The sequence below is a fragment of the Mesoplodon densirostris genome, chromosome 4, assembly GCF_025265405.1.
Source record: "Mesoplodon densirostris isolate mMesDen1 chromosome 4, mMesDen1 primary haplotype, whole genome shotgun sequence".
NCBI classification, from domain to species: domain Eukaryota; kingdom Metazoa; phylum Chordata; class Mammalia; order Artiodactyla; family Ziphiidae; genus Mesoplodon; species Mesoplodon densirostris.
This window is the reverse complement of record NC_082664.1, coordinates 183,569,133-183,594,161: the sequence shown is the minus strand read 5'-3', so window position 1 is coordinate 183,594,161 and position 25,029 is coordinate 183,569,133. Positions and strand designations below refer to the sequence as shown.

General features: G+C 38.3%; 1 protein-coding gene across 5 annotated transcripts in view; it reads left to right on the top strand.

Annotated features, from left to right (window-relative positions):
- WAC (WW domain containing adaptor with coiled-coil) overlaps window positions 1-21,919 on the top strand; it is an 83,090-nt gene extending 61,171 nt beyond the window's left edge. For all 5 annotated transcript variants that reach the window (XM_060097854.1, XM_060097852.1, XM_060097853.1 and 2 more), the window contains 7 exons: window positions 9,934-10,179; window positions 11,573-11,695; window positions 12,568-12,716; window positions 15,745-15,863; window positions 17,367-17,553; window positions 18,764-18,891; window positions 20,474-21,919. In XM_060097854.1, coding sequence (XP_059953837.1) covers window positions 9,934-10,179; window positions 11,573-11,695; window positions 12,568-12,716; window positions 15,745-15,863; window positions 17,367-17,553; window positions 18,764-18,891; window positions 20,474-20,543 — 1,022 coding nt within the window. In that variant the 3' untranslated portion in view covers window positions 20,544-21,919. The remainder of the gene's footprint in view (window positions 1-9,933; window positions 10,180-11,572; window positions 11,696-12,567; window positions 12,717-15,744; window positions 15,864-17,366; window positions 17,554-18,763; window positions 18,892-20,473) is intronic.
- Window positions 21,920-25,029: the final 3,110 nt, after the last annotated feature.

Here is a 25,029-nt window from a genome sequence, read left to right as displayed (position 1 = left end):
GAAAGAATTGTCTTCTTAGATATGAAGAGCCTGCACATTGCTGAAGTTCAAACATATGGTGTAAGAGGCTGCTTCTCCAAAATCCATGTTCTTTCCATACAACTGTACGTAATGAAAGACATCACCAGTCTATATTCATTTGGACTCCAGTAATTCAAAACTCCTCACAAATCTTAGGTGATTCATGTTTAAATTCTACAAAGTGTGTTTGCTGATCACAAACTTTATATGAAAATTTTATAATATAGTAATTTTAAACTTACAGGAAGAAACTTGATCACCTTGGAATTGCCTAGGTGTATAGGGAAAGTAGTACAGTCTTACCAAGTATTTCCCCTTGCATGTGAATTGAAGACAGTATTATTTCCTTAAAGAAATTGTATAACAATTTGGATCTTTTCAGATTGTTTTCCAGTTAGTCTAAGTTTGTGAAAGGTCCATTAATTTGCGGTATATTTTTTTCCTCAGTGGAGACATACATGTTATTTAAGTTAAGCTTCCTATTGACCGTTCTCATCAACTTGTTTGGATTTTCCTTAACAAATAATTTATATTAAGAGGTTGATGGTTCAAATAAGATAGGTCTCTTGGTCTTAAGTGCTAATAGTGTAGCTAAACTGTATGTAAGGATGACAGCAGTCGAATGCCCTAATAAATAACAGAAGAGCAGGAACTTTGTCCTAACCACTGCTGTGTCCTTAGTACTTAACAGGGAATAGGCAGTCAGTCAGTATTTGTGGTATATGGATAAATAACTGAAAGAATGGTAATGCATGTGTTGAGAGTTGGGGAAGCACCTACATTGGTCATGGTTTAAAAAATGTATTTGGAGAAAAAGAAGAGTGTTATATGTGTGGTGTGTCTAATTAAAGAAATAGATTTAGATCTGTTTAATGCCAGTGTGTCTTTCGGTAAAAAGAACCTTAGATAAATCAGTCTGTGCTTGCCTGAGGGACAGAAGTGTGGAGGAGCTGTGAAGCTCTTCAGTTCTGCAGAGAATAATCCTAGAGTTAGGTAGGGTGAAACAAGGGCATCAGGTACCTCCTTTTAGATTTATATCTGTTTCTTACGGTAACATTTGAACATCTCTTGACAAGACTCCTTTATTGGACAGCCATATAACAAAGTACAGGGAAACTCTGATGTGCTTAAAAAAAAAAAGTCTAAAACTGAATTTTATAGGCTGGCAACCCATTGACCATTCTAAACTGGTCCTGACCCCAGCCTCTTTTCCAGATTTGTGAAACGACAAAATAGTCAGGAGACGTGGGTCCTTGTTTTTTGATTTAGTCATATAAGTGCCAGGGTCAGAAGAGTTACGACTTTTAAGTTTCTTATTTAATAATTTAGAGTTATGGTTTATTAACAGATAAGTTTGAAAAGTAAACAGAGCAGCCACAGAAGCAGACCTACTCAGTGACCTCAAGGCAGCTCTCAGAAAATTAGCCTGTCTAAAGAGTCACATAGTTACATGCTGTTCTGTACTCTTAATCTAATGGAAGGGGATTAGTCATCCTTTAATGTGAGATGTGAGTTAGTCACTTGGAATAAACTTCCTTTTTGTGTTTTGATGATATTTGTAGACTGGGTGAAGTTAAAATGAACCTGAAGACTTTTCCCAGTGTGTTAACAGCAGTAATCTTTTATAGCCCACATAGGAGGTCATAGCTGGCTGTAAGTGGGACACATTTAGCCCTTCCTTGCTTTGCTTTAAACTACTTTTCAAACTACTTTTAGGATTACTAAATGTTCATGTAAAATTAGACCAATTAGACCAATTGGCCATAGAAGTACTTAAGTATTTGTTGAATAGCTGAGGACGTTAACGGGGTGGGGGTGGGGGGTTGGTGTTAGTCTGATTTAGTCAGTAAGTTTCACTAAAATTACATTATGTAATAAAGATGGCATTTTGAGCAGGAGGGCAGGGGGAATACCTGTGATGAAAGAATGTTAGAAAATACTGTTTATAACTGGAGGGGCAAGGAGGACCTTTTAAATGAGGACCCAAAACACATTTGCCTTAAAAAGTTGGTAAATTCGGCTATGTAAGACATTTAAAACTTCTCTGTGACAGAGATACAATAAACAATAAATAAAAGGTTGAAAAAAAATACAAAATTGGGAGAAAATGTTTGCAACAAATGTGAATAGCAGTACATTAAGGATACATTAAGAATTCATCAAAGCAGATGAAAAACACAATCCAACAGAAAAATGAGCAAAGTACATGAACAGGCAGTTACAGAAGAGGAGTTCTAAATTGCCGGTCTTGCTTTAGAACAGTTAGAAAAATCAGCTCAAAATGGAACAAGGACCTTAACTTAGGAGCTAAAAACTATAAAACTGTAAGAAAGCAAGGGAAAATCTCTGACACAGGATTTGGTAGTGATTTCTTGGATATGACACCAAAAGCATTGGCAACAGAAGAAAAAAATATATATATTGGACCTCATCAAAATTAAAATCTTTTGTGCATCAAAGGACACTCTAGAGTGAAAAGACTGAACCCATGGAATGGGAGGAAATATTTATGTCATGTCTGATAAGGGATTAATAGCCAGAATATATGAATACAAAGTCCTGGAACTCAGCAATAAAATGAAACAGCTCAGTCCAAAAATGGGCAAAGGAGTTGATGGGACATTTTTCCAAAGAACATAGTCTGATGGCCACAGTAAGCACATAAAAGGGTGCTCAGCATCATTGGTCAACAGGGAAAGAAAATCAAACCACAGTGAACTATCACTTCACACCATTCAGAATGACTACTGTGTATATATTTAAAAAAACAATAGAAGACAATAAGTGTTTTTGAGGCTGTGGAGATTGAAACCCTTGTGTATTGCTGGTTGGAATGTAAAATAACACAGCTGCTGTGGAATACAGTTTGGCAGTTCCTCAAAAAGTGAAACATAAAATTACCATAGGATCCAGTGATTCCGTGCCTAAGTATGTAATCAAAAGAATTGAAAACCAAGGAATCAAATGGGTATTTATCCACCAGTGTTCGCAGTAGCACTATTCACAATAGCCAAATGGTGGAAACAACCCTAGCGTCCACCAGCAGATAAAGGTAAACAAAATGTGATATGTGTGTGTGTGTGTGTGTGTGTGTGTATATATACACACACACACATGCAGTATTACTCAGCCTTAGAAAGGAGTGAAATTACGATAAATGCTGCAACATGGATGAACTGTGAGAACCTTATGCTAAGTGACACTAAAGGACAAATATTGTGTGATTCCACTTATGGGGTACCTCGAATGGGCAGATTCATAGAGAGACAGACTAGAATAGTGCTCACTTTGGTCTTGTGAGATGGGGAGCTCTAGTTTAATTGGGTAGAAAGTTTCTGTTTGGAAAGATGAAAAGGTTCTGGAGGTGAATTGTGGTGATGGTTGCATGACAGTGTGGATGTACTTAATGCTAATGGATTGTAAACCCAGAAGTGGTTAAAACGGTAAATTGTGTGTTGTATATTTTACCAGCATAGAAGAATTCAAGAGAAAGATTCCAATACAATATTGGAAATTAAAATGAGACTTTTCACTCTTAAAGTTGGTGACAATTAACAGTTGAATGTAGGGAAACAAAACTGGTAGGAGTGTAGAAGATGGTGATTATGGAGGTCACTTAAGTAAAACCTGTTAAAAGTTTTAAAATAGGCTTATCCTTTGTATGTATTAGCATAAAGATTTTCTCGGTTGAATAAAAGAGCAAGTTGCAAAAACATAATTGTTATAAAACATCAATGCTATACTTATTTTTATGTACATTTTAAATGCATAGAAAAGTTCTGGACAGACACATTTAAAATTATGAATTATAGAGTAAAAAATAAATGAAAATGAAAGTCACAGATTATATACCCGGTGTTGTCACCTAGTTATTTTATGGTTTTTTCTACTACACTTGTGTACTTCGTGATTCCTCCATGTTGTAACACCATTACTACACAATGGAACAAGCAGGCTGCCCTTGTTGCATCAGTAGTTTGAGCTTTGTTCCCATATCCTGCTTAGTATTATGACGGCAACTGTCAGAACATTGTGGGAAATTAATGTTTAGAAATGCAGTTGGTACCTTTTACTCTTCACGTGCAGTATCTCGTTAGATCTTGTTGCAGATTGAGGAGTTATTTAGCATACCAGAAAAATGTAGGTCAGAAAATTTTGACTTTGGTCTGTGTTGTCTTGGGTATTTTGAAAGGGTGCCTATAATTAGAAGAGGTGAGTGGTTATTACCTTAAGCCTTAAAAAGTTAGATTATAGTACATTTCTCTGTGAAGTCTAGTCTTTGGTAGCTTACTCCCCCTACTGGTAAAAATTGGAAGTATAAATGAATAATTCATAATTACAAGCATAAAGTGAGAGAAAAAGGTTTTATCAAAGCTAATATACAAAATTTAAATTAAAATCAAAGAGTAACATTTATTTCATGGCTTACAATAAGAATTGGTTAGAGATCTACAAATGATAGAAAAACATCAGGTAGGAAAGTGACCTTAAAGCTCATTTTAAATTTAAAATACTGTAGGACGACATCGCCACATATCCTTAAAAAAATCATAGGCGCGCACACACACACACACACGCACACACACAAAATAAAAAAATAAACATGCTAGAGCTAAACTTGGATACCGCTGTTTTGCCAAAAGCTGAAAAAATAGGCTTAAAGCAACCTAGGTTTCTTTAATGCTTGGGAAAGTGTGCGTTTAAAGAATGAGACTAGAGGCTGATGTTAAAAAGCAGAAGAGCCTTTTGAAATGGCTTTGTAATGTAAAACACTACATTAATTTTCTTAAATTCATTATTTGTCTTTATTTTCAAAGATCAAGATTTTTAATTTTAGTCTGATACAAAACTGTTTAAACGTGAAGTATGTTAACCTAACATTGTAACAGATTCCGGATTAAAAAGACAAATAGAAATGTTAATTAAAATTAAATACCTGTGTAGAAAAAGCACACTTAATGACTATGAATTTGTTCCGAATAGTTGCCTTTGAGTGTTTAAAAAAAGAAGAAGGGGGTTGAGGATTTTATGATTATTAAAATAAATCTAAATAAGTTTGTCTCTAAGACTATGTAGTATTACTTAGCTTTATGAAAAAATAGCATAAGGTGAGCTGTTCATTGCCTGCTCAATGAATTATTTTTGGAGACCTTAGGCTTTTCCTCCCCATTATAAGTTTTGAACCTAGAGCTTAAGAAAAACGGCATAGACACAGGCACCTGAGCCTTTCTTGCCAAATCAGGCATCCAGTCAACAGGTACATGCAGATGCCATCTTGGTGCCAGATCCCATTTTGCACCAGAGCTACAGAGTTAAATACAACAAAATTCTTCTCCTGAAAGAGTTCGTTTTCTGATAGAAGGGAGAGAGATAATAAGCTATATAATAGGAGATGCTCGGTAATGTCTGTGGTAGGGTGCTCTGAACACAGAGGAGTGGCACCCAACCAATAGCTTTCATTTATTTATTTATTTATCTATCTATCTATCTATCTATCTAATCTACCTATCTACCTATCTATCTATCTATCTATCTATCTATCTATACACGGGCCTCTCACCGCTGTTGCGGAGCACAGGCTCCGGATGCCCAGGCTCAGTGGTCATGGCTCACCATGGCTCACGGGCCCAGCCGCTCCGCGGCATGTGGCATCTTCCCGGACCGGGACACGAACCCGTGTCCCCGGCATCGGCAGGCGGACTCTCAACCACTGCGCCACCAGGGAAACCCCTTTTGTTTATATTTTAATGATGAAACCAAGACTGCCTTTCAGGGTTGCATTTTATATTTTTATCACAATCATTTTTCTCAATTATACTTCTAGATGGAGGCAAGTAGTATTAAAAATGTTTAACATGTAATATACTTCCGGAGGGCATTTGTATGGGTGTGTTCTTTAGGAAGAAGGGGGTGAGTGGAGCTGTTTTTAAAAATAAATAACTAGTGTGAAAATAGCATGCTGAAGACCTACCTGGAAAAGCAGTTTAGCTTTGCTGTCTTTGATCTTGCCCTTTCTCCACTAGTTCTCTGTGTTTGTGCTATATATATATATATATATATATATATTTTTTTTTTTTTTTTTTTTTTTTTTTTTTGCGGTACGCGGACCTCTCACTGTTGTGGCCTCTCCCGTTGCGGAGCACAGGCTCCGGACGCGCAGGCTCAGCGGCATGGCACATGGGCCCAGCCGCTCCGTGGCATGTGGGATCTTCCCGGAACGGGGCACGAACCCGTGTCCCCTGCATCGGCAGGCGGGCTCTCAACCACTGCGCCACCAGGGAAGCCCTGTGCTATATTTTTTAAAATTTGTTTTGGTTTTGTTTCCTTTTGTTTTTTAAAGTTAAATGGAATCTGGGAAGTTCTCTGTTTTTTCATAACCAACAAGGTGTGCCAGAATCACCCATAGAACTCTTGGAAGTTCACCATATGCTCGGACACCTCACCCCCGCCCCATTCGTTAGAGCTGGGGTGGAGCCCTGGTATCTGTTTTTTGTTTTTAAACTTTGTTAAGTCCTATCAAAGTCAGACCTTTTAAAAAGAGAAATTCTGGCCTTCAGAGATGTTGTTTGCTCAAGGTTCCCATAAATATTGAGTAGTAGTAACTGGTTTCCATACTGTTCATTAATAATCTCTCACAAAACTGCAAACGAAATTCCTCCTCAGGATACACATGTATTTACATTGTTACTTTATTTCTTTGTGGTGATATGGATCTTCTGTTTTGGAGTGTTTTCCTTTTCCTGGATTGAATGGCAACACTGAAGAATTTTCAAGCCTTTGTTAATTTTTCAAATCTGTGGATAGATTTAGCAGCATTGAAACAAATTTGGAAACAACTTACACCTTCTCCAACTCCTATAATTAAAGGCAGAGGAAAAGCATAGTAAACGTAACAAAAGGGTCATTTCAGAGGGATATAAGTACTAATTTGATTGTTCATGCAGGAAGTAAAAACAGAGAACTTGTTTAATTCTAAACATCATTAAGATGCCCTTAAACTGTTTATTCCTTAAGCTGAACCTTAAGGTATATGATCTGGAGAGAACTGCTGCTATAGTCTATAATTGCCTCATAAAATGTAATAACTGACACAAGGAAGTAATAAACTTTTCACAAGGAAGATCTTATTTTCTTCAAGTTTCTTTATACTTGTTTATGATTCCAAAACAGCAAAGCTGAACACGGTAGGCAATCTGCTAGACTTAAAATGAACATATTGGCCTTACAAAAATGAATATGTCTTAGACCTTCTGAGTGGATCATACGAGATCAACACATCCGTGAAATCTACTGAAAGCAGCTATTGTCCCTAGGTCTTTTGACCATTACAGTAGTGTAAAAAGGCCGTAGAGGAGGGTTTTTTTTGCAGTGAACTTGCTATTCAGTAGTAATTCCTGGCTTCTTTGGGGCCATGATGATTAATGAATGTTTAGTTCCTAGAATTGGGAGTGAAGATTTATACTTATTAGGTAGCAGTGTAATATTCAAATGTAGTGTTCCTGAAACTTTTCTACATCATAGTAGCAGTCTTAATTCAGTTATATAATGTATATATGAGCTTGAAAATCTCCAAGAAATGAGTATATATGGGAGATTCAAGAGCCTTTCCGCCAAGATTTTAAGAGACTGTGTATGAATATCTTGACTGATCTAGTCTTAATGTCGTTCCCCATGGGACCTCGGTTTCTTATTCTTTCCTCCATTACAGTGACTGTATTCGTAAAATTTCATGGTGTAAAAATACCAGTTTATGTTCTTTTTCCTGTTGGTGGACATGTGTTTTGTTTCTAATTTTGTGCTAAAATAAAGAGAAGCATAACAATGTTATGAGAATTGTTGAATATTTCTCCAAATTTCTGTACATTAGAGTTTCTCTAAGGGTGTATACCTAAGGGGAATTACTGGGCCGTGAGGTGCATGTAGCTCCAGTTTTTCTAGATAGTGTCAAGTTGTTTTCCAGTGTGATTATGAGTTTAGTCTCCACCTGAGATGTTAGGTGTTTCCATTACTACTTGAGGACATTCGGTATTGTTAGACTTTGGACATTTTTGTCAGTCTGGTGAACATAAAAGAATATTCTGTTGCTTTTTTATTTGCATTTCCTGATTATCAGTGAAATTGAGCATCCTGTGTGTTTTTTAAGCCATTCACGTTTCTTCTGTGAATTGTCTCTTCATGTCTTCTGTTCACCTTTCTATTGTTTAGTTTGTCTTTTTTGATTTATAGGAGTTCCTTAAAGTATTTTGGTTACCAGTACTTTGGGTGGAATTGTTTTGCTCTTTGTTATTTTCTGCATCCTCACATCAAAGTTATTTTCCTGTGTTTTCATCTACTAGTTCTAAAGACTTAGATATATATACAGAAGTCTAACCTGCCTTAAATTGGTTTTGTTTTAAATGTTAAAGTTTTTATGTTTGGCAAGGCATGTCAGTAGCTGTGTTTTGTTTGTTTGTTTGTTTGTTTGCGGTACGCGGGCCTCTCACCGCTGTGGCCTCTCCCGTTGCGGAGCACAGGCTCCGGACGCGCAGGCTCAGCGGCCATGGCTCATGGGCCCAGCCGCTCCGCAGCATGTGGGATCTTCCCGGACCGGGGCACGAACCCGTGTCCTCTGCATCGGCAGGCGGACTCTCAACCACTGCGCCACCGGGGAAGCCCAGCTGTGTTCTTTTTATTAAAGAATTTTGTGGCTCTTACTAGCCCATACGTCTTAAAAATAAGTTATAGAATTGGCTTGTCAAATGCTACCAAAATGCTATTGGGCTTTTAATTTCAGTTACGTTGAATCTATATAAGTAATTTGCAGGGATGGCTTTCAAAGGATAATTTTTTATGCATGTTTAATACTTTTTAAACACTGAGGTTGGGGTCTTGTGGGAGTTTCTTGCTTTTAAAAGTATCTTTTTTAGTGCTAATAATCATTAAGTGATACAAATAGAGGTAGTTCATTACTTTACATATTTAATTCCGAACGAGGAGTATGTAATTCTAAAACTCAGTTGTAAGGACGAAAGTTCAAAGTAGGAGTCTCCTCTTAGGCATCACATCCTGAGTCCACTCTGGGGTTGCTCACCACCGTGACTCTCCTGATTTGACACTAAGGCTGTTGCCATGTTTAAGTAGACTGTTTTTGTGCTCATGAGCATTTTCACCTTATTTTATGATGCATAGAAATTAAGTCTTGGAGAATTGTATTGTCCCTTTATATCCTAATGGAAGCTTATTTGAAAGTGTAGTTAATACAGGACAATACCATGGAGATGTTGTGGGTTCAATTCCAGACCACCACAGTGAAGCAGGTCTCACAATAAAACAAGTCAAACGAATTTTTTGGTCTCCCAGTGTAATATAAAAGTTGTGTTTACACTGTACTGTAGTCTATTAAGTGTGCCATAACATTATATCTAAAAAACAAAGTATACCTTAATTTAAAAAGAATGCTGTTGGAAAAATGGCACGGAGAGACTTGCCCAATACAGGGTTGCTGCAGAACCTTCCATTTGTTGGCTGGGCGGGGGGGAAGAAAAAGGCAGCAACTGCAAAAGGCAATAAAGGCAAAATGCAATACAAGAAGGTGTGCTTGTGCGTGTGTCTGAGACAGCATTACTAATCGAGTGTGGGGCTGTGAGACTCGGACGTGGGTATGGTGGAGTCGCTGCCTTGCCAGGTTTTGTGACTTCAAGCAAGTTACGTAATCTTTCTCAGTTTTCTCATCTATGAAATCAGAATATGAAATGTCTGCCTCATATCTAGTCAGCCAGATATTTACTGAGCCCCCTCTGTGCTACCTTGTAAATATTAAATGAGGTTACTTGAGTTAGGTTCCTGCCCCATGGGTGTTGCTTGTTTGAGGTTGGTTCCAGTTTCCTCTATTGAAGTAATGTTTTTCAGCTTTATTATCTCCTTTTTATTTAGAATCTACATCAGGAGACAAATCGGTGTCACACTCTTGCACAACTCCTTCCACGTCTTCTGCCTCTGGACTGAACCCCACGCCTGCCCCTCCAGCCTCTGCTTCAGCAATGCCTGTCTCTCCTGTACCACAGTCACCAATACCTCCATTACTGCAGGACCCAAACCTGCTCAGACAGTTGCTTCCTGCTTTGCAAGCCACGCTGCAACTCAATAATTCTAATGTGGACATATCCAAGATAAATGAAGGTAAGTTTTCATTGTGATAATTTATACCAAGTTCAGCTGCATCGTGCAAAATTATGTAATTAGTAAAATCCCCAATATAGGAATGGTCTTTGTTTTGTTTTGAAATTCCCATTTGAACTTCATGCTTTGAAGTTTATATCCCCCATAGCTGAAGGTCTTTGTGACTGTAATTGAATTAGCAATACTTGGATTTTCTGTATATTTTTCAAGACTTGCTGTGTACCTGGTAGTTACTGGAGATAACTCTTCCATCAGCTTAATGTATACGGCGAATTTTTTTTTCTTTCAAAGTGAAAACAGAAAAAAGAATATTTGCAAAAACTGATATGAAAACACCTGGTTTCAAACATATTTCAAGAAGTCTCATGTATATCGGTAAATGATTATTTGGAATATTTAAAATATGCTAATTACTAAGAGTAGGAATTCAGGAAGTTCTTAAACTACTTAAACACTTTTGAGAAGGGAAGTAATGGATAACATTATGCTATTTTTCCTAGTTAATTGCATTGTTAATTCCAACTTTACTTTTCAGTGTACTACTAAAGTATTTGGGCAGCCACCTCAAAGAAGTCTGAATAAAAGTGGATGTAGTTTTTAATTCATAAACCATTCAGATTGAAACATTAAGCCTTATGAACATTGCAAAATTTTCTGTTTGTGTACACTTCCACATAAGTGGTTAAATTCTTCCTTTACCCTAAAAATGGAGCTATCGTAGGCTAGTTGGTCATTAACCTTCCATTCTTATTCTCTTCAGCATTTCTGTATTTTCTTGTTGGATAGGTAAACATTTTACTGGGCAAAGTGGGGCTTTTAAACATTTTGAAGAAATGATAGCCTAAGCAAATGTCAATAATAAAAGATCTTATGCTTCAAAAATACATGGTATTCCAAAGTACTCAGCTTTTTAATATCCATTTTTGAAAGCTTATTGTGGGTGAGTGTTGATGCAGGGTTTGAGTGCTCAGCTGGTCTAATAATACAATCGCATGAAATAACTGCTGTTTATCCAGTTAATTCCAAGTAATGTACTAAGTATGTTGCCTATGTATGGATAGGTTTCTGGTATAATCAGAAGTTCCGGTGAATACTCTGCTGTTTTAAAAGTCTCATAGAGGAGTTTCCTTTAACTGGACACCTAAACTTTACTGTAAAGGAAACTCTACTGTTTTATTGTATAAACCCATTAAACTTCTTTGCCTTTTGTCTCAGGTCACCTCACCTCTCTAGGCTCGTTGTATTACTCCTGTCTTCTAGGCTTTTATTTTGGGAGTTCTAGTATGGAAACACTCCAGACTTTTTCTGGGTTCCTTTTGAGTTTTCAAATTGTAACTAATACCACATATGCCACTGTGTTTTTATTTGAATTTAAGATGTAATATGTTTATAGTTCTTACAGCAGCTGTGACCCAAGCCTCATTGCAGTCTATCATTCATAAGTTTCTCACTGCTGGACCATCTGCTTTCAACATGACTTCTCTGATCTCTCAAGCTGCTCAGCTCTCTACACAAGGTACTTATACTCTTAGATGCCTCTAGAATTGTGTCTTGGTGGGGGCAGGTGGGATTTGTAGCAGATTTTTCTTTAGTCTTTGAAGAGAGCGTAGCTATGATATTGATTTTATTTTGATTTTTTAACTGCTGTATACAAGTAGTATTTTTCTTTACCTTTTGAGATGAAACAAGCTTTTGACATATATCTTACACTGTTGCCATCATATCTGCAATATAGTCTATATTTAATTCAGCATTTAAGTCGTTAGTGAGATATTTTACTCCAAAGCTAAAATAAACTATGATATACCCTCAATCTTTGCGAATCGCTGGATCTGTTTTAAGAGTTGAAGTTTGCTTCAAGTTGGTGTTAGATGGGTTTTGACCAGAGGATGCAGAAACGCGCAAGCCCTGCCTTGAGTTAGCCAGCCCTCTTCCCCGTGCAGGTGCCCAGCGGGGACGGGGCACGAAGGAGCACGCGGGAAATGAAAGGGTTGCCTGGCTTGCCCCCCAGCCCCGGCGTAGAAAGCCGCTGAAGCGAGCAGGAGTATCTGGCCTACTGGCGCAGCGCGCAGTGAGGGCCGCCAGCTCTTGGGCGGCCTCCTGGGGCGGGGACCTGAGTGGGGGACCGTCAGGCCTTGTAGGGTGAGAAGGAGGCAGCGAGGGTGAGGTGAGGCCTTCCAGGTGAGCGTGTTCTCAGACGTAGTGGGGGCCGCACTGGGTGTGCCCGTCTCGCTCAGCAGCTCATTTGGTCAGTGTGACCCCAGCGAGTGCTTAGGTGCTGACTTCTTCAGATAGCTGTTCTCTTTGGGGCTGTGGGGCATGTGGAGAGATGTGCAGATCTCCTGCACATAAACTACAGCGGCTTTTGGTTTATTTCACTCTTCATAGCCCAGCCGTCTAATCAGTCTCCGATGTCTTTGACGTCTGACGCATCATCCCCGAGATCCTATGTGTCTCCGAGAATAAGCACACCTCAGACTAACGCAGTCCCTGTCAAGCCTTTGGCTAGTACTCCTCCTGTTTCATCACAGCCAAAGGTATGTCACCCTTGAGGGAAATTGGGAAAGAAACCGCTTCTGGTTAAAGCAAGTTTCATAATGTTTTAGAATATGTATTAGAGAAAAAGCCCTCTTTTGGGAATGAGGTAGTGGTGGGATGGATGACAGGTGAGTGAGAATAGGTTCAGGTTAGACTCTCAGTTGATGACTTGGAGGGGAGGGAATTGCACCTGTGCCACTTTTATACACTGGTTCTCTTCTCTTCGTTGGCTTTGTGGATAAAGAAGGTATACTAATTGAGTCTTAATATTTGTAGAATTTTTAGACGGAGATATCAGAGAACATGTTTTCCAGTGATTTTCTCCATACTTTTTTTTTTTAACATCTTTATTGGAGTATAATTGCTTCACAGTGGTGTGTTAGTTTCTGCTTTATAACAAAGTGAATGAGCTTTACGTACACATATATCCCCATATCCCCTCCCTCTTGCGTCTCCCTCCCACCCTCCCTATCCCACCCCTCTAGGTGGTCACAAAGCACCGAGCTGATCTCCCTGTGCTATGTGGCTGCTTCCCACTAGCTATCTGTTTTACATTTGGTAGTGTATATATGTCCATGCCACTCTCTCACTTCGTCCCAGCTTACCCTTCCCCCTCCCTGTGTCCTCAAGTCCGTTCTCTACGTCTGTGTCTTTATTCCTGTCCTGCCCCTAGGTTCTTCAGAACCATTTTTTTTAATATTACGTATATATGCATTAGCATACGGTATTTGTTTTTCTCTTTCTGACTGACTTCACTCTGTATGACAGACTCTAGGTCCATCCACCTCTCTACAAATTACAGAAATGAGTCAGTTTCTGTGCTAAGAGCTTTATATGTATTATATTAATTTTCACATCAGCTACTATTTGCTTCATTTAATAGAAAATGAAATCTTCCGTTAAGTCTGATGTTTGTGGTCAAGTCAGATTTTGAGACCTAGGCCTTTCTGAGCACAGAACCCTTTTCATTAATACTAAGCTACACTGCCTGGTTGTCCCAGCGAAATCGCGCATGGCTGGCTCTTCAGAGCACAGTTAGAAAGTTGCTGGTTTCTATTCTTACTGGACTGTGAACAGGACCTTACCATGCTACTGCCAATTTTGTATTACATTCTTTGAGTCTTACACACAAATTCATAAGCGGTTCCCAGTCACACTCATTCTTTGCTTTGTAGCGTACCACCAGTAAAACTTGAGCTATTTGGAAGTTGGAATGTACGGGTTTAATTTTTTTCTTTTTTTAACTCTTACTGGTAACTATAGGAGGAAATTCTTTTTAGTTCTAAAACAGTGGGCTGTTTCAAACTTTCATGCCAAAGAACTCTTTATTAAAATAAAATCATAAGGGCTTCCCTGGTGGCGCAGTGGTTGAGAGTCCGCCTGCCGATGCAGAGGACACGGGTTCGTGCCCTGGTCCGGGAGGATCCCACATGCCACGGAGCGGCTGGGCCCGTGAGCCATGGCTGCTGAGCCTGCGCGTCCGGAGCCTGTGCTCCGCAACGGGAGAGGCCACAACAGTGAGAGGCCCGAGTACTGCAAATAAATAAATAAATAAAATCATAAGCAGAAGCTTAAAAATAAAAATGTGTTGAAACAGCTTGAAATTGATGGTGGGCCGGCTCTTAGGTCTTCTACTGGCTCATCTTCCCTACCAGCCCTTTGTCTATGTGTGTTTTGGGCTCAGTCTAGATTAAGTTTTTAAATTTTGAGTTACAATTGTTAGTTTTTTGTGCAGTTCCTTATTGTTTGCCTGTATTTTGATGGGAGAAGAATTAAAAGGTGAGTTTTGGCAAAAGAGACCTTATTCTTAGAGCTTACAGCTCATCTGGCGGTGGTGTTCTAAGAGTACGTGGCGTGGGCGGCAGTGTTGGGTTTACCGTCAGTCCTAACGTTGTCACCTCAGATCCTTTAAGCAGGTGGCTCTGAGTTTTTTGCATTAAAAACTTACAAGTTGTTTTTAAAAGTAAGTGGACATTTGATCTCACAAAAATATTCTTTATAAAAGAACATGCTCTTCTATATTCAGAAGTAGCAGTGCCAACCAGAGTTGTTTTGGGGCGATATTAATCCCACCCCCCCCACCCCCCCCGGAACAGCCTCTGCTGCTGACCAGCATGACTTCATCCCAGGTGCCTCCGTCTGCATTTGTGCCTTAATTTCGGGCTTCCGTTTTTGACTCCGTGTTTTCTCTCTGTCGTATTTGAATGCGAATGATACTGGGTTGGCCAAAGAGTTCGTTCGGGTTTCTCATAACATCTTACGGAAAAACCCAAACGAACTTTTTGGCCACCCTAATATATGTGTCCCCACTGCAGTCATGGACCTCTTGGTCTGCCTGTGTAGGGTGACATCTCTTTGAAGCCCACTCCAGTTGAATTGTGTATGGGCCGTAGCTCATTCTCTGATAGACCGGTGTATACATTCTCTTCGTATGTGGTTGAAATTTGAGCAGCTGTATTTGTATGATGTGGTAACGAATTTATTTTTATTGATACAGGAATAACAGTAAATCAGAAGAGGTATTATAGTGTACTGGAAAGAAAACTGGGCTCAAAATCAGGAGAACTAGCTTCTTATGCTGGTTTGCTAAGTAATTTTTTGGCCCAGGGCTGTTTTATGAAATTAGATCTAAGTCTCAAAACTTGACTTTCTTCTAACTACATGATCTTTGGAAACTCATTTGATTCTACTTCTTTAAACCTCTAGATTATAAAGTGTTTAAGATTACTAACTAGACTTAGAGGAGTATGTGGATTTCGGCCTTAAATGACAATAGTTTACACAGTTAAATGTGGCTGTATCACTTATACTGATCTTATTAGGTAAGGACTACTAATACTAATCTTATTAGGTAAGGACAGTTAGGACTACTCTTGTTACCTTAAAAATCACTGAATAGAAATAATTGGGAAGATAATAGAATAATACTAGAAATAATTTCATTGGTAGAACTTTCGTTCTTATTTAGTTTTCATGCTTTTCGTCTCTGTGGCAGAAGCCTTGTCTCACCAGATTTTGATATTTCAGGTTAGTACTCCAGTAGTTAAGCAAGGACCAGTTTCACAATCAGCCACACAGCAGCCTGTAACTGCTGACAAGCAGCAGGGTCATGAGCCTGCCTCTCCTCGAAGCCTTCAGCGCTCAAAGTAAGTTGACATGGTGTGTTGAGGCCACGTTGTTTTTTCCTTAATATGGCATATTGCCATATTGTTTGGATATTATTATATGCATATATGTCGTAGAACTTATCTTGGAAGAATCCATGAATAGCTTAACCATAGTTTTGTGTATTATAAAATTTACAAAGGTAAATCTTACTACAATAAGTAAATTGTCTCTAGTAATGAATCCTGGGTTAATTTGAAGAAAGTGGCTCTTTCTTTAGAATTTTACTTGGTGAACTATGATGGGAGTAATAATATGTGATACTTGTAGAAGGCACATGATTTTATACTACTTCATTAGTTGGAAATGATACCATTTTTAACTTCCTAATAGCAGTTTTAGATTTGAATGTATTGATAAAGCCAAATATCTCATCTAAAACTTGGGCCAGTATTTTACAACTGGTGTGTGTGTGTGTCTGCGTGCGTGTGTCTTTCCTAATAATAGCCTCAACTCTGACCCTGTATGGATTGCTTGTCAGATATAGAGCTGTATTGTGTAGAACTGTACTGTGTTGTCGGTTTTCTTTGTTTATTAACTTTAAATGATTTTAATTTGATTGATCTTCCTATTTTTATTTCTTGCTATGAGGTGGCAACATAATTCAGCTGTTGTTTTTATTGTTGTTTTCTAAACAACCATTTCAGAGCATGTACATCCACATGAGAGTTGTTCCCTTCAAAACGATCACTTTGGGAAGCTATCTACGTCAGCAGTGTTGCCATTGCTCAGAACATTTTGGGGAAATTCTTTTTTTAAATTGGCATTAGAGGCTGCAGTATAATTATAAATATCCTCAGTGGTGAAAATGCTTCATTCATCCTTTGGGAGACTTAGTTTTTGGAAATAACTGATGTGAAGCAGGTAGGAAATCAACTTGGGTGATTATTTATATCCCCGAATCCTAGCCCAAGCCATACAGTTTTAGAAGAAGAAGATAAGCAACCTCAGAGTGTTGCTTTTTTTGGTCTTACTTTGCCATTAAACTCTTCCATTGTTTTGCAATTAAAAGTTTTTTGCTTCACATTATTTCACCCTCTGATTCAGCACTTTATTCTGATATTAAACAGTCAAAGGCAGTGTACTTTTTCCCCCTCCATATCTTCATGTACTTAAGATAGAATAATGTGCCTTATATCTACAACTGTTCAAATGTGACCATTGCTTAGTTACATTCTTGTTAGTGTTTGTAGTATACAAAGTCAACAGGTTCTGCTGTCAAATTTGGGAGAGTACTGATACTTTAAATTCAACTCTGACGTTAATGTTAAAGGGGCTGTTTTAACTCCCCAAAAGTGTATTAGGAATACACGATATAAGTATACTTCGGAGTTTAAGTTCTCTTTATTTGATGTTAAAATAATAAATTTTTGTTAGGAATTTGTGTACCTTTAAATGAATGAAAGGTATTGACAGACAGTGTCTAGGATACCCAGAGACCACTTGTAAACATACTACACTTTGAATTGTGTTTTCTCTTGTAGCAGCCAGAGAAGTCCGTCACCTGGTCCAAATCATACTTCTAGTAGTAATGCATCAAATGCAACAGTTGTACCACAGAATTCATCTGCCCGTCCTACGTGTTCATTAACACCTACGCTAGCAGCACACTTCAATGAAAATCTCATCAAACATGTTCAAGGATGGCCTGCAGATCATGCAGAGAAGCAGGTATGTTACATGATCACAGCAGATGTTTAACCTTTGGATGACGACTGGCAGCTTAATTCTACTTTGAGAAAATCTAATCTGGACCAGTGGATTCAAGCTGTATTTAAAACAAGTAATTTCTAATTAGATTGTCTGTGGTCACTTTATAAAATATTTGATGTGGATATTGGTGAGGTAACTTTTTGTGGTTTCACATAAAATATTTTAATTATCAGTATAGCTCCCATTATCAAGTGCTCAGCATTTAGCTCTGTGCTAAGTGCTTTATGTTTGTTTTCTCCACTTTCTAAAACTACTAACCAGTGCAGATAATGAGTTTTCCATTTTACTAATGAGGCCTTTAAGACCAAATAGATCTATACTAGGGTCACCCAGTTACTGCAGTGTTATGACTCAAAGCCGTTGTGCTTTTTCTACTCAGCCGGCCACTCTGATAGTTTTAGAAGCTGTTAGTGCAGTTGACCCTTGAACAACTCAGGGGTTGGGAGGCCGACCCTCCACATAGTCGAAAATCCGAGTATGGTTTATAGTCAGCCCTCCATATCTGGAGTCCGTCATCCTCAGGTTCATACAAGTGTGGATCGTGTAGTACAGTGGTGTTTATTGAAAAAAATCCACGTGTAAGTGGACCTGCACAGTTCAGATCTGTTGTTCAAGGTTCAGCTGTACTATTAATCTTACGACTCTCCCTCCAGACTAGCTACTGGAGTTAGGGAACACTTTTGCTTTGGGATGAGGGACCTTAGGACATTGCAGTTACTGCCATTGGCTTTTCCCTTTTATCAAATGACTGACCATCTGAAATGTTCTTTAAGTTCATGGAAATATATTGTGTATCTCTTGATACAGGGATACAGTAGGCCCTTTTATCAGTGTTAATACCTGAACTTTACTTTGGCTGATCCAGCATCTTTATTTAACCACAAATCATGAGTCCTTCTATCCTAGCACTAAACTACTGTGAGATGGGAAATACTATCCTCCCAAGGAAACCTGAAGGGGAAATCTTAAAATGAACACTTTCCACCATTAGAGACAGTTTTTTAAAAGAAAATCATTTTCCCCCTTAGATTCATGAGCATTTTTGTGGATTTAAAGGAAAAGATTTATTCTGTAATCTTGGTATAAAGTTACACTCAAATTTAATGTTTTATTTTTTGTATGTGAATATAACTTATATTTCATGAGATTTTCATTTCTTTAATTATAGGCATCGAGATTGCGAGAGGAAGCCCATAACATGGGAAGCGTTCATATGTCAGAAATCTGTACTGAATTAAAAAATTTAAGATCTTTAGTCCGAGTATGTGAAATTCAAGCAACTTTGCGAGAGCAGAGGTAAGCTTTTCACTGAAATGACTTTTTTTCTGGTTTTTTTAGGTAATGCTAAAAATTATATATCTTAAAATAATTAGATCTTAAATTGGACTAAAGAACGTAAGTTGAATTTCATTTCTGAAATTTAAAGTTCTCTGATATATCACATTCCATGATACTGTAAACTGTGTTTGCATAATTTAATAACATTCCTGGCGAATGGTAGTGGCATCTAGATTTTATTTCTCTTAACCCATGGTAAATGCTTCATTATTAGACTTTTTTTCTTGCGTTATGACAGTATACGGTACCAGTAATGTTTTATTTAAAAAGCGGGGTGCTGACAGCAACCAGTCACCAGGAGTCCCCTGTTCTGTTGAGAGCAGCGTTCTCTTGCTGAGGGTACATATTTCAGTTGAAATTCAAATCATTGTTTACATTGTCCTCGCAGCATCAGTAGATTCCCTTGGCAGTTACATTAAGAATTTAGTTGTCCGGGAAGTTTAATGATAATATATCTGCTTTCTTTAATTGTTTTCACTTAAACTCTGTCTCATATTTCTTAATCTAGTATCTTACTCAAGTAGGATTTCTAGATCGTGTTAAATAAATAGTATAGATATATTTTTTAATGCCTATTACAAAATCGAGGGCTTAACTTTCAGTGGCTTCACCTCCTGTCTATATTGAGTGACTGGGTCAATAAGTAGAGCTTAATCTTGTCATGAAATCACAAAAATTTAATAAATGCCACGTTGGGATTTATAGTAAACTTGGAAAAGTGAGTTTTTATCTAACCTTTCAACTACTAAAATGTCTGGAGGTACTTGTTGAATATCAGTTGGGAATTTCCTACTCTAGGATTGCTCTGACAGTAGTTCTAATGTACATAAAACTTAACTTTATTTTGGCTTGCTAGGCAGGCAATACTCGTTACAGCAGCTTACTGAAACAGTCACGTATCGTATCAGTCCCATGTCACGTATCATGTTTGACTGTACACAGATACCCTGCTATATCAAAGCAGTAATCGTCATAGTTCGCAGAAGAAAGGGGTCAGAAGAGGAACAGTGTTAACAGAGTTCATGGAAATCGAGTTAGCTGTGGGATTTGTGTTTTAGTTTTTGTTTTAGATATACATGTCAGTTGGACTTTGCTCCATTTTTATGAACCTACGTTTATGTTGAGAATTGTTCTTCAGAAACGATTAGCCTCTTGCCGTTTGTTAATTCTAGGCTTATTATATTGTGGTCCAGAAAACATGCAGTGTAAGTTTATCTCATGTTATCTGCTGCCTTTTGTGTCTGGTGATGATACAGTGAACAGTTACCTTTTAAGTCAGTCATTATATTCAAACTAATTATTGAGAACGGGTTTTAGAAAACTAGGAAACCTTCTAACTTTTGTCATCCTGATACTTTAATATATGTAATATTTTCAAATGGTGATTTTGTCCTAACTAGACTAATCAGTTTTAAATTACTTCATCTTAACTAGTAGTTACTCATTTTCTTTGTAATGTTATTTTTATAGTTAAAAGTCTGGTTTTTCTGTAACATTTGTAATGACCACATGGGTTCTATTGCCCTCTTTTATTTTTCAGGATACTATTTTTGAGACAACAAATTAAGGAACTCGAAAAGCTAAAAAATCAGAATTCCTTCATGGTGTGAAGATGTGAATAATTGCACATGGTGTTGAGAACAGAACTGTAAATCTGTTGCCCAGTCTTAACATTTTTGAGCTGCATTAAGTAGACTTTGGACCGTTAAGCTGGGCAAAGGAAATGACAAGGGGTGGGGGTCTGTGAGATTCAATTCAGGGGAAAGATACAAGACTGATTTGTAAAACCCTTGAAATGTAGATTTCTTGTAGATGTATTCTTCACGTTGTAAATATGTTTTGTAGAGTGAAGCCATGGGAAGCCATGTGTAACAGAGCTTAGACATCCAAAACTAATCGATGCTGAGGTGGCTAAATACCTAGCCTTTTACATGTAAACCTGTCTGCAAAATTAGCTTTTTTAAAGAAAAATTTGGGGGGTTAATTTATCATTCAGAAATCTTGCATTTTCAAAAAATTCAGTGCAAGCGCCAGGCGATCTGTGTCTAAGGATACAATTTTGAACCATATGGGCAGTGTACAAAATACCATGAAACAACCGTTTCCACACTTGCACCTGATCAAGAGCAGTGCTTCTCCATTTGTTTTGCAGAGAAATGTTTTTCATTTCCCGTGTGTTCCATTTCCCTCTGAAATCCTTGATCTGATTTTATCCATTTTTTAAGGCTCCTCTTTTTCTCCTTTCTTAAGGCACTGTTGCTATGGCACTTTTCTATAACCTTTTCATTCCTGTGTACAGTAGCTTAAAATTGCAGTGATTGAGCATAACCCACTTGTTTGTGTAAATTATTGAAATCCATTTGCACCCTGTAAGAATGGACTTAAAAGTACTGCTGGGCATGTGTGCTGAAAGTACATTGATGGCTCAAATATAAGGAAATGGCCCAATGAACATGGTTGTGGGGGAAGAGGAAACAGCTAGTCAGATGTGAATTGTATCTGTTATAATAAACATGTTAAAACAAACAAAAATTGTTATTTTTCTTTACCTTCGGTCAATGCATATTAGAATTTGAACTACCTGGGGATTCTTTGTCAGAACTATTCTTGTTGAACATTTATACTTAATTGAAGTAATTCCTTAAGGGAGGTTTTGTTTAAAGCAATTAACAGGAAATTGTGTATAAGAATATTTAACGAAATATGAAATTCAACAAGAATGATTAAGTCACTTCCCAAGTGGTTGTCATTTGTTAAACCCTGGTTTACCTGTCTTGCTATTAATGACATTTCATTTTGAAGGATGTTTGTGTTGTAGCTAACTGTTCAAGTCTGGTGCTGACTGCTGTTCTTAGCCATCACAAAACGCTAAATTTGTGTAATTGGAGCTTCCTGCTGTTACCTGGAAATGGTGGGAAAGCTCAGCTTTGTATATTGTTTCCTAAAGTATATTAAAATAAAAAAAGAAACTATTGCTACTATAAAATTACCTTGGCTTTTTTTTTCTTTGCTAAAATATTGGTCACATGGCCTTAGCATGACACTGCCAGTATTAAATCAGATCACAAGGGTTTCTTTACGCTGAAAGACCTCCTGATTTCAAAATCTTAACTTACCCAATTTAGAGACTTTTTTTCCTCTTGAGGCAGATGTATTCATGTGCTTTCAGAACTGCCAGCACCAAGGGCTTATTTTGTGATGTTAGACATTGTTACTACATTCTGGGATGCTAAAATTCCAAATTGCTCTTGTGCTTTAAGCATATTTAAGGCTTAGAAAGATAATGCTCAGATTTTTCAATAAATTTAAAAAAGGTAAACTCTAAGCAATAGTATGGATGATACTTTCTAAAATACAAAAATGTTCCAGTGTAATTAAGAATTAAAGTGATACTGGAAACTGATTTTTTTTTTAAATTGTAACTTGAGGATACTTATAAAATGTAAGAAAAAGCAAATGTTATAAATTATATCGCCATGAAATGTTAATACCTGTGAGATTGTTGATATTTGCTGGACTTGACTAGTGCATGTAAATGAAACTCCGGAGAACTATGTTAAGTTAGAACCCTTACTGATGTAGTCCTATATCTTTTCTGGAGAGATGATGTAGTAGGCAGATGTTTCCTAATCAGATGGCAACTTGTGATTTAAGCTAACTTTGAACTTGCTTTGCCAGTTGTTTATTGATCTATGTCACCTTATTTTGACTTTTAAAAATGTTTATATCCCTAAAGGAACTGCTCACATACACAGATGTGATGCCTAATTTGAAATTTTCCTGGTGAATTTTTAAACAGAATTAAAAATTTTGTGGAAATATTTTTATAATATTTGATTCACTTATTCTGTAGTGAATTACTTTAAATACTGCACTTTAATACACGCATGGTGTCCAGCTACTAACCTTCTTGAGGTAACCAGGGAATATTTATTAAAATAGGCATAGTATCCCAGAATCTTCTTTATCTAGTTCTCCTGTTGCCATGGCTTTGAGCATGTATCTCATTTTGGTGGACACCTTGGTTCAGATAGTTTGCGAATAGAAATACAAATAGCCCCTGGGAAACCTCAGGGTTTTTATTTTTCTGTTTTGAAAGGGACATGAGTGGTGTTACATTCAAACCTTAAAAACTGATGTTGTAATAAAATGTATTTTGTGAAGGTGGGTCTGTTAGAGTCTTACCCCGAGGAGCCAGCCTCCCTACCTTTTTCCCCTTTGTTTTCTGTTTAACTAGTTTGACTAACTTTTAATTTTAAAACTTGGGCTATATCTCCAGATTTTAAGCACACTGAAAACTCTGTCAGCCCCTTCTAAAGACATTATGCTGCTTTTAATAGCCCAAATGAGTGATTTTATCTTCCAGATTTTATGTATCTGCTTCACAGTTGTAAAATCTTGGAAAGGAGGTGCTTAAAATTTTTTGAAGAATTAATTGTGAACCGATTTCAGAAACAATCTATTGTTGTCTTTAAACACAACCTTAACTTCAAGGGATTATTTCAAAGGGGAGGGGGCAGGGCGTGAAGTAATTCACTGCAAACCAGAACTATTGTAGTTCAGGACTTAGAGCTACTGTGTTTAGATGTGGGGTTTGAATATACGGATTTCTTTTCAATACTGTAAATACGGCTATATTCTTGTATTTGTACTGGAGTGTACAAAATGACACTGAAAAGTAATAAATATGTTTTGACTACATTGTGCAGTTATTTCAGAACAGTCTGTTTTGAAAGAGTGCATAATTTTATGCGTTTGAAGAAGAAAACTTAAAATACCAGGTTACTACAAAATTTTTAAATAGTTGTGTTCCAGGCACGTTTCATAGAATTTCTTAACTGCACTGTTTTAGTGAAAAACTTGGCTTTTGAAGAGTTGGGATTCTTTAGATCCTGTTATGATTTGCTGTACCCATTTCCCCTGATTCCGAGCTTGGGGAGTGCCCTCAAAGTGCATCCTGCTGAGGTGAGCTCGGCAGGCCCTCGGCTTTCAGAATCCCACTCTTAGGTCGGTTTCACCCAGGTTATCTGCAGCCCTGGTCTCTTCCTTGAGCTCCCAACCAGTTAGTTGAACACTGGCCTTACCACGCGTGGCAAATTCTCTTAAGAAAAAGAGGAGCTCTTGCGCTTAAGACTTTTATCCTCCCCTGTTCCCCGTCTTCAGGGGCCGACCCCGCGGTTCCCCCAGTTGCTCAAGACCCAGACGTTTTGTTCCCACACGTGCTCTGCCTTCCCGAGGTGCTTCGGGCCTGAGAGCCGCTGCCCACGTTTGCCCCTCCAGCCCAGCCCTCGCTCCTCCTTGAACGCGGCGCTGCCACGGCCTCCTGCCTTCCTGCCGCACGCGCATACACGTGCACAGGCTGCTCTCCGTGGCGTCACGCTCGGAACAAAGCCCAGAGCCCCCCCGTGGCTTCCGTGTTCAAGCCCCGACCATCAGCGCTGTCTCACGTCTGGTTCCTCCCTTGCTCGCTGCAGTCGGTCCCCCAGGGTCCTCCGTTCCCTTGCCTGGAAAGCCCTGTTCCCAGAGGCCTGCATAGCTAGCTGGCTGCCCATTCAGTCTCTTCTCAGAGGCCTTCCCCGACCTCCCATCCAAATCAGAGCACCACTCTCTGTGCCTGTGCGCTGGTATTCTTCAAAGATAGTTACTGAATGAATTACGAGTGTTAAAGGGCTATGGACAGAATCAATTTAAGAGGATTGATTGACAAAGATTACGGAGCTTTTCAAGTTGTAATTTTGGTCCTCTCACCTTGGGAGGTGGGCACGGAACAGCAGCTAGTTTTGTTTTCCTTTTAAGAAATGACAATTGGTTACCAAAACGGAACTCCAAACCCATTTTAATGGCTAGCATTGTGAAATGTGTGCTCGCTCTCTCCCTCTCTCTCTCTCCCTCTCTCTCCTCTCTCTCAGGCAAGGTTAGTCAACTTGAACACATTTTAAGATTAAGCCACTGAGAAGCAAGATGCTACTTCTGATGGGAGAAGCCTGGGGAGATGGACCAGCAGAAGAGGGGGGTTGGAGACTGGGTCCAGGATTCACAGGGAGGGAAGGTTTGCTAGGCCCATGTCTTCGGTTCAGATGATGCCTTGACATCCAA